Source organism: Elephantulus edwardii, unplaced genomic scaffold, assembly GCF_000299155.1.
Source record: "Elephantulus edwardii isolate Elephantulus edwardi_28Jun2011 unplaced genomic scaffold, EleEdw1.0 scaffold00001, whole genome shotgun sequence".
Taxonomy (NCBI): Eukaryota; Metazoa; Chordata; class Mammalia; order Macroscelidea; family Macroscelididae; genus Elephantulus; species Elephantulus edwardii.
Genome location: NW_006399751.1, coordinates 37,891,010 through 37,902,871, shown reverse-complemented (window position 1 = coordinate 37,902,871; position 11,862 = coordinate 37,891,010). Strand labels below are relative to the sequence as shown.

At 39.5% G+C, this 11,862-nt stretch overlaps 1 protein-coding gene across 1 annotated transcript in view; it reads left to right on the top strand.

Moving 5' to 3' along the window:
* DFNB59 (deafness, autosomal recessive 59) overlaps positions 1-11,489 on the top strand; it is a 15,460-nt gene extending 3,971 nt beyond the window's left edge. The window contains exons 4-6 of the mRNA XM_006878789.1: positions 381-498; positions 10,805-10,903; positions 11,112-11,489. Coding sequence (XP_006878851.1) covers positions 381-498; positions 10,805-10,903; positions 11,112-11,404 — 510 coding nt within the window. The 3' untranslated portion in view covers positions 11,405-11,489. The remainder of the gene's footprint in view (positions 1-380; positions 499-10,804; positions 10,904-11,111) is intronic.
* Positions 11,490-11,862: the final 373 nt, after the last annotated feature.

Genomic DNA, 11,862 nt, shown 5'->3' with positions numbered 1-11,862 from the left:
ATAAAATTTTTATTTATTCTGATATACTTACGAAGTTAGTACACATTGTATTTCACACCTGATCTTTTGCATTTTCTTAATCCACCCCTCCCACCACCCATCAAATTGTGAAACCCTATTATTACCACCCTCAGCCCATCCTCGTCCTTCTGCACCCCCTGCCCCCCTTAGATCCTCATACACATTTTACTGGTTACATATTTTAAAAATAATGGCTTTATACGTATTTGTCCTTATGGGACTGAGTTAGTTCACTTAGCAAAATGTTCACCAGTCCCTCCCAATTGGGTAGTGATTTACAAAATCATTGCTCCTCCATGCTGCATAGTATTCCATCCAACTTATTCTTATATGTTAATAAGTTTATGCATTTATTGTAGTTTCATTTTATGGATGAACAGAATCCCAGAGGAAGAGACAAGGCTATTGTATTTCCAGCACATACAACCATAGCTTTCAGTGTTTTTGAACTCTTCATTTACCTAGATGGCGTCTTTGGTGAGTGAATTATTTGCTATAAACACTAAAATGATCCTTTTTAAAAAAATGTAATTGAATGCTTTCTGTCTCCAAATGTCACAAATCATAAAAGAATGAGGATCTCATTATTGCCAATCTCATACATGGGTTAACTATCAGAGAAAACTTCTGGCTTTCCTAATTTATTATCTGCTTTCTGTAGATTTCTCACTGCCCGCACCTAAAATGCAACCTACTGACAAAATGTTCCCTGACTTTCTTACTCAGAAAATACTTTGATTCATTGATGTTTAGTCAGAACCTACTTATAACTGACCTTTTTTGGGTTTCTGAGGCTACAAACCACACAGGATGAAATTTCCCAGCTTTCTTTCCTGCAGATCTGCTTGGACATCTGAACCACCAAAAAGGCAGAGCCTTGGGTTAGCAGCACAACTCCACCTTTGACTTGCTAGGGGTCATAATAAATGGCCCACTAATAAGTAGTTTTTGATGGTAGCAAATAAAGAATAGTAAGATTGTTTGAAGGTGTAAGGGCACTCAAACCAGAGCACCTTAGTGTAAGAACTTTCGTACCTGAATTTTACCTATTGCTGACCCAACTTCCCTTTATGTCCTCCTCTAATTTCCTTTAAAAATACAAATGTGTCATAAAAATAGTCACCATGTGTTCCACCTAAGTGAGTCTCACTTTAGATTTATATATTTCATAGGTGTCTTATTTTTATTACAAACGTGTCCTATTTTCAATTAAACATTTATTGACTATCTGCTATAGGCAAACTGATAGTGCAAACAAGTGATGTGAATGTTTAACATGCTGGCTGCTAACTGAAAGGATGGTAGTTTGAGTCCACCCAGAGGTACTTTGGAAGAAAAGCTTCATGATTTCTTTTTCAAAAAATCAGCCATTGAGAGCTCTATGGAACACAATTCTGCTCCAACATATATGAGTCGAGATGAGCTAGAATTGACTCGATGGCAACTGAATATCTGGTTTGTTATATGCAATATACCAGCCTTATAAACCTGACATATCTTGGAAATATGCCAGCACAATAGCGGCTTCATCCTACAGCCACACACTTTTTGTTTGTTTCTAAAGGATTAACGAATTACATTTGTTCACTGTCCTAACTTGAACATCTGTACCTTCAAGTTGGAACCGACCCATAGCTGACCGTCCAGTGGGTTTTCAGAGGCAGATAATTGCATGGAAGGAGACTGTGCACCTTTCTCCTGTGGGGAAGTTGGTGGATTAGATTCCTGATCATTTGCCTCAGAATTTTATCTCAGAATTATTATCATATCCATGTAAAGTTTATCTTTTAATTTCTATTTTTCATTCAATATTTTTTTCTTTCTTAGGTTGCTCACATTCACATAAGAATAAGTAAGACTGAGGAACTTGGGTTCCTGTAACTCACTCAATGCTGCTGAGTCAGAACCAATTGATAGCTGACCCTCCAGCAGGTTTTCATAGGCTACACATTACATGGAAAGAGACTGCCCATCTTTCTTCCTCAGAACAGCTGATGGATTCAAACCACTTGCCTTTGGATTGGTAGCACAACTCCTTATCTATTATACTACCAGATCAACTCTATCTAACAACTATGAAAGGATATAGGGTCTGTGCTGTGTGATAGAAAAGATTTAATTTGGCTTATAGGGCCTTTCCAATTGCTTGCTTTGAATCTGAAAGTTGGACAATGAATAAGGATGACGGAAGAAGAAGCAATGCCTTTGAGTTTTGATGGTAAAGAAGAGTACTGAACATCCTGTGTTCTGCCAAAAGAACAAGCAAGTCTGTCTCTGAGAATGTGTGAGCAAGGTGCTCCTTGGAGGCAAGTGTGGTGAAACACTGTCATTCATACTTTGGGCATGTTGTTAAAAAGGTCCACTTCTTGAAGGACATCATGCTTGGAAAGGTGAAACATCAGAAAGAGAGAACGACTCTCAACAAAATAGCTTGATTCAGTGTAAAAAGATAGCACAAAGGCTGTGTGGGGACAGGCTTATCTAATCTTTACCAACTTCACAAAGGGGAAGTGTACCTATCAACAACACAAAACTAATTCCTGTGAGATCACACATGTCTCCCATGCTCCCATAACTCTTTCTAATCATCCCAACAACAATTTTACTGCTTTACTGGTTTCAAATCCAATGCAATAGCTTACAAACTACACAGAACCATATTGGAGAAGTTAAAAGGCTATAATTCAGGTTAGTAGCATTACTATCACTTGCAAGCAAAATACTGAAGATCATTTAAAAATTACTACAACAGTACCTAGATAGGGACCTGCTAGAAGTTCAAGCAGGATTTAGAAGAAGCAGTGGCACCGGGGATATCATTGCTGATGTCAGACAGATACTGGCTTAAAGTAAAGAATACCAGAAGAATGTCTATTTGTGCTTTATTAACTATGAAAAGCGATTTGACTGTGTGGATCATAACAAACTGTGGCTGACTCTGAGAAGAATGGGGGGTCCCAGAGCACTTAATTGTGCTCATGCAGAACCCATACCTGGACCAGGAGGCTGTTGTGTGAACAGAGCATGGGAATATTGCATGGCTTAAAATTAAGAAGGGGGTGCATCAGGGTGGTATACTCTCTCCATACCTATTCAATCTGTATGCTGAGCAAATTGTCTGAGAAGCTGGACTATGTGAAGAGGAGTATGGCATCAGGATTGGAGGGAGACTCATCAATAACCTGCATCATGCAGATGACGCAAGCTTGCTTGCTGAAAGTGAAGAAGACTTGAAACACTTGTTGCTGAACATCAAGGAATGCAGTCTACAGTATTGATTCCATCTCAGTATCAAGAAAACAAAGATTCTTACCACTAGCAATGTCATGATGGATGGAGAGGAGATTGAAGCTGTCAATGGATTCATCTTGCTTAGATCCACAATAAACACTCTTGGTAACAGCAGTCAGGAAATAAGAAGATGCACTGCACTGAGAAAATCTGCAGTTAGGTAGCTCCACAAATTGAGGAGTAAGGATGTCAGTTAGAGGATTAAGGCATGTCTGATTAAAGCCATAGTCTTTCTAATAACTAGCTATGCATCTGAGAGCTGGGCAATGAATTAGGATAACAGAAGAATAGATGCCTTTGAGCTGTGGTGTTGGAGAACACTGAACATCCCATGGATGGCCAAAAGAACAGATATGTCTTGGAGAGGATGCAGCCAGAGTGCTCTTTGGACGCAAAAATGATGAGGCTTCACCTCACATACTTTGGGTGTGTTGCTAGGAGGGATTGTTCCTTGTAGTGGGACATGATGATAAGAAGGGTGGAGGGTCAGTGAAGTAGAGGAAGACCCTCAACCAGGTGGATTGACACAGTGACTGTTGCAATGGGCTCTTGTGTGTCAGGACGTGTGAGGATGGCACAAGACAGAACAGGGTTTAGATCTTTTGTTCATAGGATCTCTATGAGTCTTCCTCAACTTGACGCCACCTAACAAAAACAGCAGTAGCAAAACAACCAGGACAGTGTTCTAAATGTGCTCACAGGCACCTCAGCCTTGAGCCTTGAGGCTTTAGACCACTGTTTCAAAGCTCTCAGTCCTGCCCAAGGCTTTCCCTCTCTCCCCTAAGTCCTCCAGCAAACGTGGGCAAAAGGCTCTTAGCTCTTGTCTGTGTTGTAGCAATCCCAGGGTCCACTCTGCTCTGTTTTATGTCAGGTCTCTGGTTCTCTGCTGTGACTGCTATGGCTGACTGCTATCTAATATGGCTGGGGCAAAAATCTCTCACTCTGAAGGACGTGATACATTCTTTTGCTTCTTTGCTGATGGGGAAGATCCTCCAATTCTGCTGCTGGATCAGCTCTGTTTAATGGCAAAACTAGCCAATACCCTCTTAGACAGGATAACATACCCTGCTGTCATATCCACCCCACCATCCATATAGCCAAGTCTTAGCCATTGCCTTACCTAGGAAAGCCATTTTGAACAATAAACCCTTAACACCACATATGATGAGTGTAAAAAGGGGCTCAATTATATTGGTGATAGTGAGGATGGTACAAGATAGAACTAGGTTCTGAAACATTGTTCATAGGGTTGCTATGAGCCATAGTTGACTAGATGGCACTTAACAACAACAATGTTATGAGCTCAAGCATGACAGAGGTGGTGAAGAAGAAGGCCCTTTAACCTCTCTGACCTTAATAAGGATGGCTTAGTATAAAGCAAAGTATAGATCTGTGGTTCATAGGATTGACATGAGTCACAGCTGACTTGACAACAACTAACAACAATAACAATAGTAGTATTGCCTGTGCACCACATATAATGTAGATACTCCGAGAGTATCTTGTCCAGACCCTCAATAAGATGCATTGACACAGTGACATTAACAATGTATATCAGAGATTGCGTCTACACTGTAAGTATACTACAAGTATCTCAGAAATTGCGTCTACACTCATAACCAAAGACCAGGTGATATGTGGGATAGCATCAAGGATATCATTCATGAAAAAAGTAAAAGGCCATTAAATCGACGGGGAAAAGAAAAGACCAAGATGGATGTCAGAACAAATTCTGAAAATTGCACTAGAATGTCAAGAGACCACAATGAAGGGAAGAAATGCTGAGGTAAACAAAACAAACGGAAGATTTTGAATGGCAGCTTGAGAAGGTAAGCCAAAGTAGCATAATGAACTATAAGAAGAGCTGGAGTTGTAAAACTAAAAGGGAAAAACACTTTTAGCATCACTCAAGCTGGAATAACTGAAGAACAAAGTCCAGCCTTAAGTTGCAATACTGTAGGATTCTATGAGTAAAATCTTAAATGATGCAGGAAGCATCAACAGAAGTTCTAAAGACTATGCAGAGTCACTGTACCAAAAAGAATTAGTCAAGGTGATTTACAGCTTCTGAAAGCTGTTGGAAAGGTCAAATGTGAGAGAATCACTAGAAGCCCCAGTAGTAGAGAGCACACTGGTGTCCTAACAGGTAGAGGATTGTGCTGTTAACTTAAAGATAATAAGTCTAGAGGCTCAAATCTACCAGTCGCTATATAGGAGAAAGTTGGGCAATCTCCTCCTGTGTGATTTATAGCCTTTGAAATCCACTGGTGGATTAGCTATGAATGGTTCTGACTCTACGGCAGTGAGTTATTTTTGGTGAGATTTTTTGGGATTATTTTTTCACTTCTGGTAGTGGAGTGCACCACATGTGGGATTGCCAACTGAAAAGTTGGTAGTACAAACTCACTAATCATACTTTGGAGAAGATAGTCTCCTCTTACAAATATTTATGGCCTTGAAACCTGTTGGAGAGTCACCAAGGGTTAGAATCAACTCACTGGGTTTGATCAACAATTCTAACCAGCAAAATAATTATAGTATTAATAATAATAATTGTAATCTTTTGGAGTAAAGTTACTACTTAAGAGGTGCTCATGCCTATAATTTTTATATCTGCTAAAATATAGATGATATTATATTACACATAGTATTTTATAACTCTTTCATGTTACAAGAATGCTCTCATAGCTTGAGAGGGACGCTTGGTGGCCTAGTGGTAAAAACTGTAATCCAGAAGGCATGTGATTTGAATCCACAAGGTGCTCTTCTGGAGAAGGATGTGCAGTCTTTTTCCATGTGATTGATTGTCTCTGAAAACCCTCTGGGTCCATTCTGACTCCAAGGTACAGAACAACAACAGGGCCTGAGGGAGTGCTGCGGGCCTAGTGGAGAAGGAGTTGTGCTGCCAACCCAAAGGCAGGCTGTTGGACTCCATCAGCTGCTCTGAGGAAGAAAGACAGGCAGTCTCCTCCTTTGCTATTTACATCCTCTGAAAAAAACCCACTGGAAGGTCAGCTGTGAATTAAACAGCATATAACAACTTGTGGCCTACTTCACAGGGAGGTGTGATCTATCCCAAAGGCTAAGTCTCTCTGGTGGTTCAAAGACACCAGTGGTTCCACAGGAGACAGATACAAATCTCCCGATTTCCGGCCTGAGAAATCCACTGAATGGTTAGCTATGAGTTAGCTCTGATTCAACAGAAATGAGCCTTGAGATTATATAAAATAATATGGACATTTTATATCATTTTATAGAACATTATTTTAAAGGTCTACATAGTATTGTTGCATGTTATGGATGTAAAATCAAAACCAAGCCCCTTGCTGTTGAGTCAAATTCCACATCATAGTATCCCTATAGTTCAGTGCAGTACAGCTCCACAGGGTTTCTGAGGCTGTAAATCACTGGAGAAGCAGAATGCTACATCTTTATTCCTCAGACAACCTGGTGGGTTTCAACTACTGACATTTTGCCTCAAGTGCCTACCTATCGGGCCACAAGTAACCTACTATTTAGTAATCATTCTCTTCAGTTGGATGGTTCAAATCTCATTCCCCACAATTTTTAGTAATGTATTGTGAGCATTTACACTTAAATTTTTGACTTGGATTTTTTTATAGTGGCTTTCTAGGACATTATGTATAAGGGTCTTTAAAAGATTTTTTTATTCCAGCTGTAAATTTACCTGTTAAAATGATTGTCCTACTTTAGACTTCTTTTAGGAATGTTGGTGCTGTGTCCACTGAGTCAGAACCCACTCATAGCTAACCCTTCAGGGGGTTTTCAGAGACAAGTTAATCTCACACAATGAGACTGCCTATCTTTTGTCTGTGGAGCAGCTGGTGGGTATGAACCATGTGCCTTTGGGTTGGCAGTACAATTCCTTACCACTCAGCCACCAGAGCTCTCCTTTAGTAATAAGAATATACAATTGGCTTTATTTTTGTTAATACTTATTATTTTTATTTTTAAAAATCACTTATCAGTAATATAGATTAATCAGTAAATTGTCCTTCAGTGTAATTTTTCTATAATGATATTTTAAAAATAAGAAATACGCCCAAAACTGCACCACATAATTGTTGTTGTTGTTGTTATGTGCTGTCAAGTCACCTGTGACTCATAGTGACCCTAAGTACAACAAGCCTCAACCCTGCTCTAACCCTTGCCAATATTATTGTCTCCAACATACCTATCCCCACTACCCCAGTGACTCAATCAATCCATCTCATCAAGGGCCTTCTTCTCCTGCACTGTCCCTCCACCCTCCCAAGCATGACATCCCTCTCCAAGGACTGAGCCCTCCTTGCAACATGTCCAAAGTATGTAAGATGAAGCTTCAGAATCCTTGCCTCCAATGACCAGCCTGGCTTCACTCTCTCCAGGACGAACTTGTTTGTTCTCCTAGCAGTCCTTGGTATATTCAATACTCTTTTCCAGCACCACAGTTCAAAGGCATCAACTCTCCTTCTATCATCCCTAGCCTTTGTTCAGCTTTCTGATGCATAACAAGTAATTGCGAAGACCATGGCCTGTATCACGTGCACGTTAGTCTCCAGACAGACACCATTGCTCTTCAATACTTTGGAGAGGTCTCTGACAGCAGACTTTCCCGATGCAATTCATCTTTTAATTTCCTGGCTGCTGGTACCAAGAGTGTTGATTGTAGAGCCAAGGAAACTGAAGCTGTCAACAATCTCAACTTCTTCATCATCTATTATGATTCTGCCAAGTGGCCCAGTGGTGAGAATCTTTGTTTTCTTGATGTTGAGCTTCAATTCATATTGAAGGCTGCAGTCCTTGACCTTCTGCAGCAAGCGCTTCAGGTTCTCCTCAGTTTCAGCAAGCAGGGTTTATATATAAACTTATTTCTAGTAAAGGAGAGCAGTACAGTAAATTGAAATATACATTGACTGGGATGTTTAGGTGAAGTATTTATTATAGTTGTTGTTATGTGCTGTTGTGTTGCATGCAACTTGTAGTGATCCTATGTACAACTCTGAAGCCATCTTTGTCCTGAGCCAGTCTCACTGACTCTGACACACCTACCCCCATTGCCCCAGTCACTGTATCAATCCCTCTCATCTGGGGTCTTCCTCTCCTCTGCTGTCCCTCCACCCTTCCGAGCATGTCTCCCTTCTGCAAGGACTGATCCCTCCTTGCCATGTGCCCAAAGTATGTGAGATGGAGCTTCAAAATCCTATAGATTTATTTATTTGACTTGGTGTCAAACATGCAACTTTAGATCAGCCAGCACAAATGAGTATAGCCAAAAAAGCAAGCAAAGCTTAGTTACTAGTTACAATTTGCAAACATTTTTAGACTAATTTTGTATCTGCGATTCTGGGGACTAGAATAAGAGGTCAGAAACAAAACAAGACTACCTGCTAAGTAAATGCTATTTGGTACAGTTTGTCATGGTTAAAAAACAAAACAAAACAAACCCCCCAACTTCTCAAACTCATTGCCATGGAGTTGGAACCAATTTATAGCTGAATCTCCAATTGGTTTTCCAAAGATTGTAAATTGTATAGGAGGTGACTGCCCATCTTTCTTCCAGGAAGTAGCTAGTGGATTAGAACTGCTTGCCTTTGAGTTGTTGGCACAGCCCCTTACCCATTCTGCCACTAGAGCTCTCTTTGTTGTTATTGTGGTTAGGTGCCATTAAGTGTAACTGTTAGCAACTCTATGAACAATAGATTTAAACTCTGTTTTATCATGTGCCGTCCCCATCATCTCTGACATGCTTGAGTCCACTGCTGCAGTCACTATGACAATCCATTTTGTCAAGGGTCTTCCTCTATTTTCCTGACCCAAGACTGCCATGAGAACTAACAGGTTTGTCCTAGAGAGGGTAAAGCCAAGCTGTTCCATGGAGGGAAGGATTTTGAGGTTCCATCTCAAATACTTTGGGCATGTTGCCAGAAGGGACCAATACTTAGAGAAGGACAGTATCCTTAGAAGGGTAGAGAGACAGTGAAGGAGAGGAAGGCTCGAGGTGAGATGCATTGACAAAGCAACTGGGTAATGGGATTACATGTTTCAGAGACAGTGAGATTGGCCGGAGATAGAGCAGGGTTCAGAGCTATTGTGCATGGTGGTGTTGTTATGAGTTGTGGTTGACTGGATGGCACATAACAACAACAAAAACATATTTTATATAAAATAAGATCTTCTATATAAAATATGTTATAGTTTGTTGTTTACCATCAAGTTGGAACTGACCTATAGTTGACCCTCCAGCAGGTGTTCAGAGGCCATTAATCACACAGGAGGAGATTTTCCAGCCTTCTTTCATTCAGGAGCTGATGGATTAAAACTCTCATGCCTTCAGGATTGCATTTTTTACTTTAAACTTCTAGGAATTTATCCTCCATAAATACATACATATATGTCAAATGACATGGGTCATTTGGATGTTCACCTTTTAATAATGAAAGATTGAAAACAACCTAAAGAATTTTTGGTGCCTTAGTGGTAAGGAACTGTGCTGGCAATGCAAAGGTATTCCCCTGCTATTTACTGCCTCTAAAAACCTGCTGGATGAGCAGCTCAATGATAAATAGCTAAATAATGACATATCAACATGGAAGGATACTATGCAATCATTAAAATTGATGGAGCAGCACTGTAAATATTAGCAAAGGATATCCCAAGACACTTTAAGGAAATGCTCTGTGTCATTGAGTCAGAATCAACTCAACCCTCTGACATATTTTCAGAGGCAGTAAATCGCATAGGGGAAGATTGCCCATCTTTCTCCCTCAGAGCAGGTGGTGTATTTGAACTGTGTGCCTTGGGTTGGCCCACAGCTCATTATTACCGGGCCACCAGAGCTCCTGTATTAAACAGTATGTAACTATTAGGTCTAAAGAATTTTATATACACACATCGATACCAAAGAAAACCAAACCTGCTGTCCTCAATTTCAATTTATGGTGACCTCATGTGTTGAGAGAGTAGAATTGCTGCACAGAGTTTTCTTATAGTCGTCTTTATGGAAGTAGTTAGTCACAACATCATTCTGTTACATCACTGGGGAGAGTCCGACTGCTAACTGTTGACTTGGTAGTTCCTTATATACATACATCCTCGTTCATGCTTGCCAAAATGCATGAAGGGTCTCTGGACAAATACACAACAACTATTAACAGTGATGCCTTGGCTTAAGGTTGAGGATGGGGCCAGATAGGAGAGAGATTTGTCATTGGATGTCCTCTACATTGTTAAAAAATTTTATTATGGCAAAACATACATATTTGCCATTTCAATAATTTCTCCTGCACAATTCAGTGACATTAATGACATTTATCATGTGTATCTCCTTCTTGAATCCTCTGTATTGTGTAACATGTATTACTTTTCAAAAAAACAGTTAAAATTTAACTTTAAAATGTGCAATGAATGGAATGTATTTGAATTTATCACCCACAATGAAAACCCTTGTGTGGTGGTCAAGTTTTAAGATCTTTTTCTTTTTTTTTTTTAGACCTTTGTGTCACTTCAGTGTCAAAAGGAGGATTTGAAAGGGAAGAAACAGCAACATTTGCACTGCTCTACAGATTCAGAAATATCCTGTTTGAAAGAAGTACGACATTTAAGCATTTAAGTTTATTTTGAATGCATCTTTTCTCCTGGGATTTACAGGCTATCTATTTAGTAATCTTGAGAATTCAATTTCTTAAGAATTTAAGCTTAAAACCCAAATAACTTCATTGGTGAAGTATTTAGAGGTGCAATCAGGTTCACTTGTTATTGTTTTGACTTTTAACACAGTTCTGCTTTTGTCCTCTTAGATAGAAGAGTGATGGATGCCATTTCACGCTCCCAGCTTTACTTGGATGAGCTTGTTTCTGAATTTTATGACAAACCTCTCAGTATGACTGATATTTCACTCAAAGAAGGGACTCATATCCGGGTCAACTTACTCAATCACAACATTCCAAAAGGGCCTTGCATCCTCTGTGGAATGGGGAGCTATAAGAGGGAGACGGTGTACGGCTGCTTCCAGTGTTCTGTGGATGGACAGAAGTATGTGCGACTGCATGCAGTTCCTTGCTTTGACATCTGGCACAAGAGAATGAAATGAAACGAAAAGTGAATATACCTTGCTGGCATTTTAGGCCCAATTGTGCCATAACTTTTCCAAAATAACCTAGGTTTGCTCTGATGAACTGTGGCGAATTAAAAGGCAACTTAATAATATACTTTGCAAAAGTTTTAAATATAAATTTCATAATATAGATGTTATTCCATAAAATCTGCCACTTTAGAAAGAGCTTCTGAGATTTAGTCCATCATTTTAGATAATAATGTCTTCTATAAATTAAGAGGTATATTTTCCTAAATGTCAATCTAGTTTCTTTTTATTTTGATACACGCATTAGGAAACATTTGCCATTTCAACAATCTTCACAATTACAGTTCAGTGACAATATTTATGCTCATAATGCTGTTCCACTGTCAATTTTCTTTTTAATCAGGATGACTTGCGTATATAGGTAAGGACTTTATGGTGCTTTAAATTCTGCCCTTTCATCTGGTAAA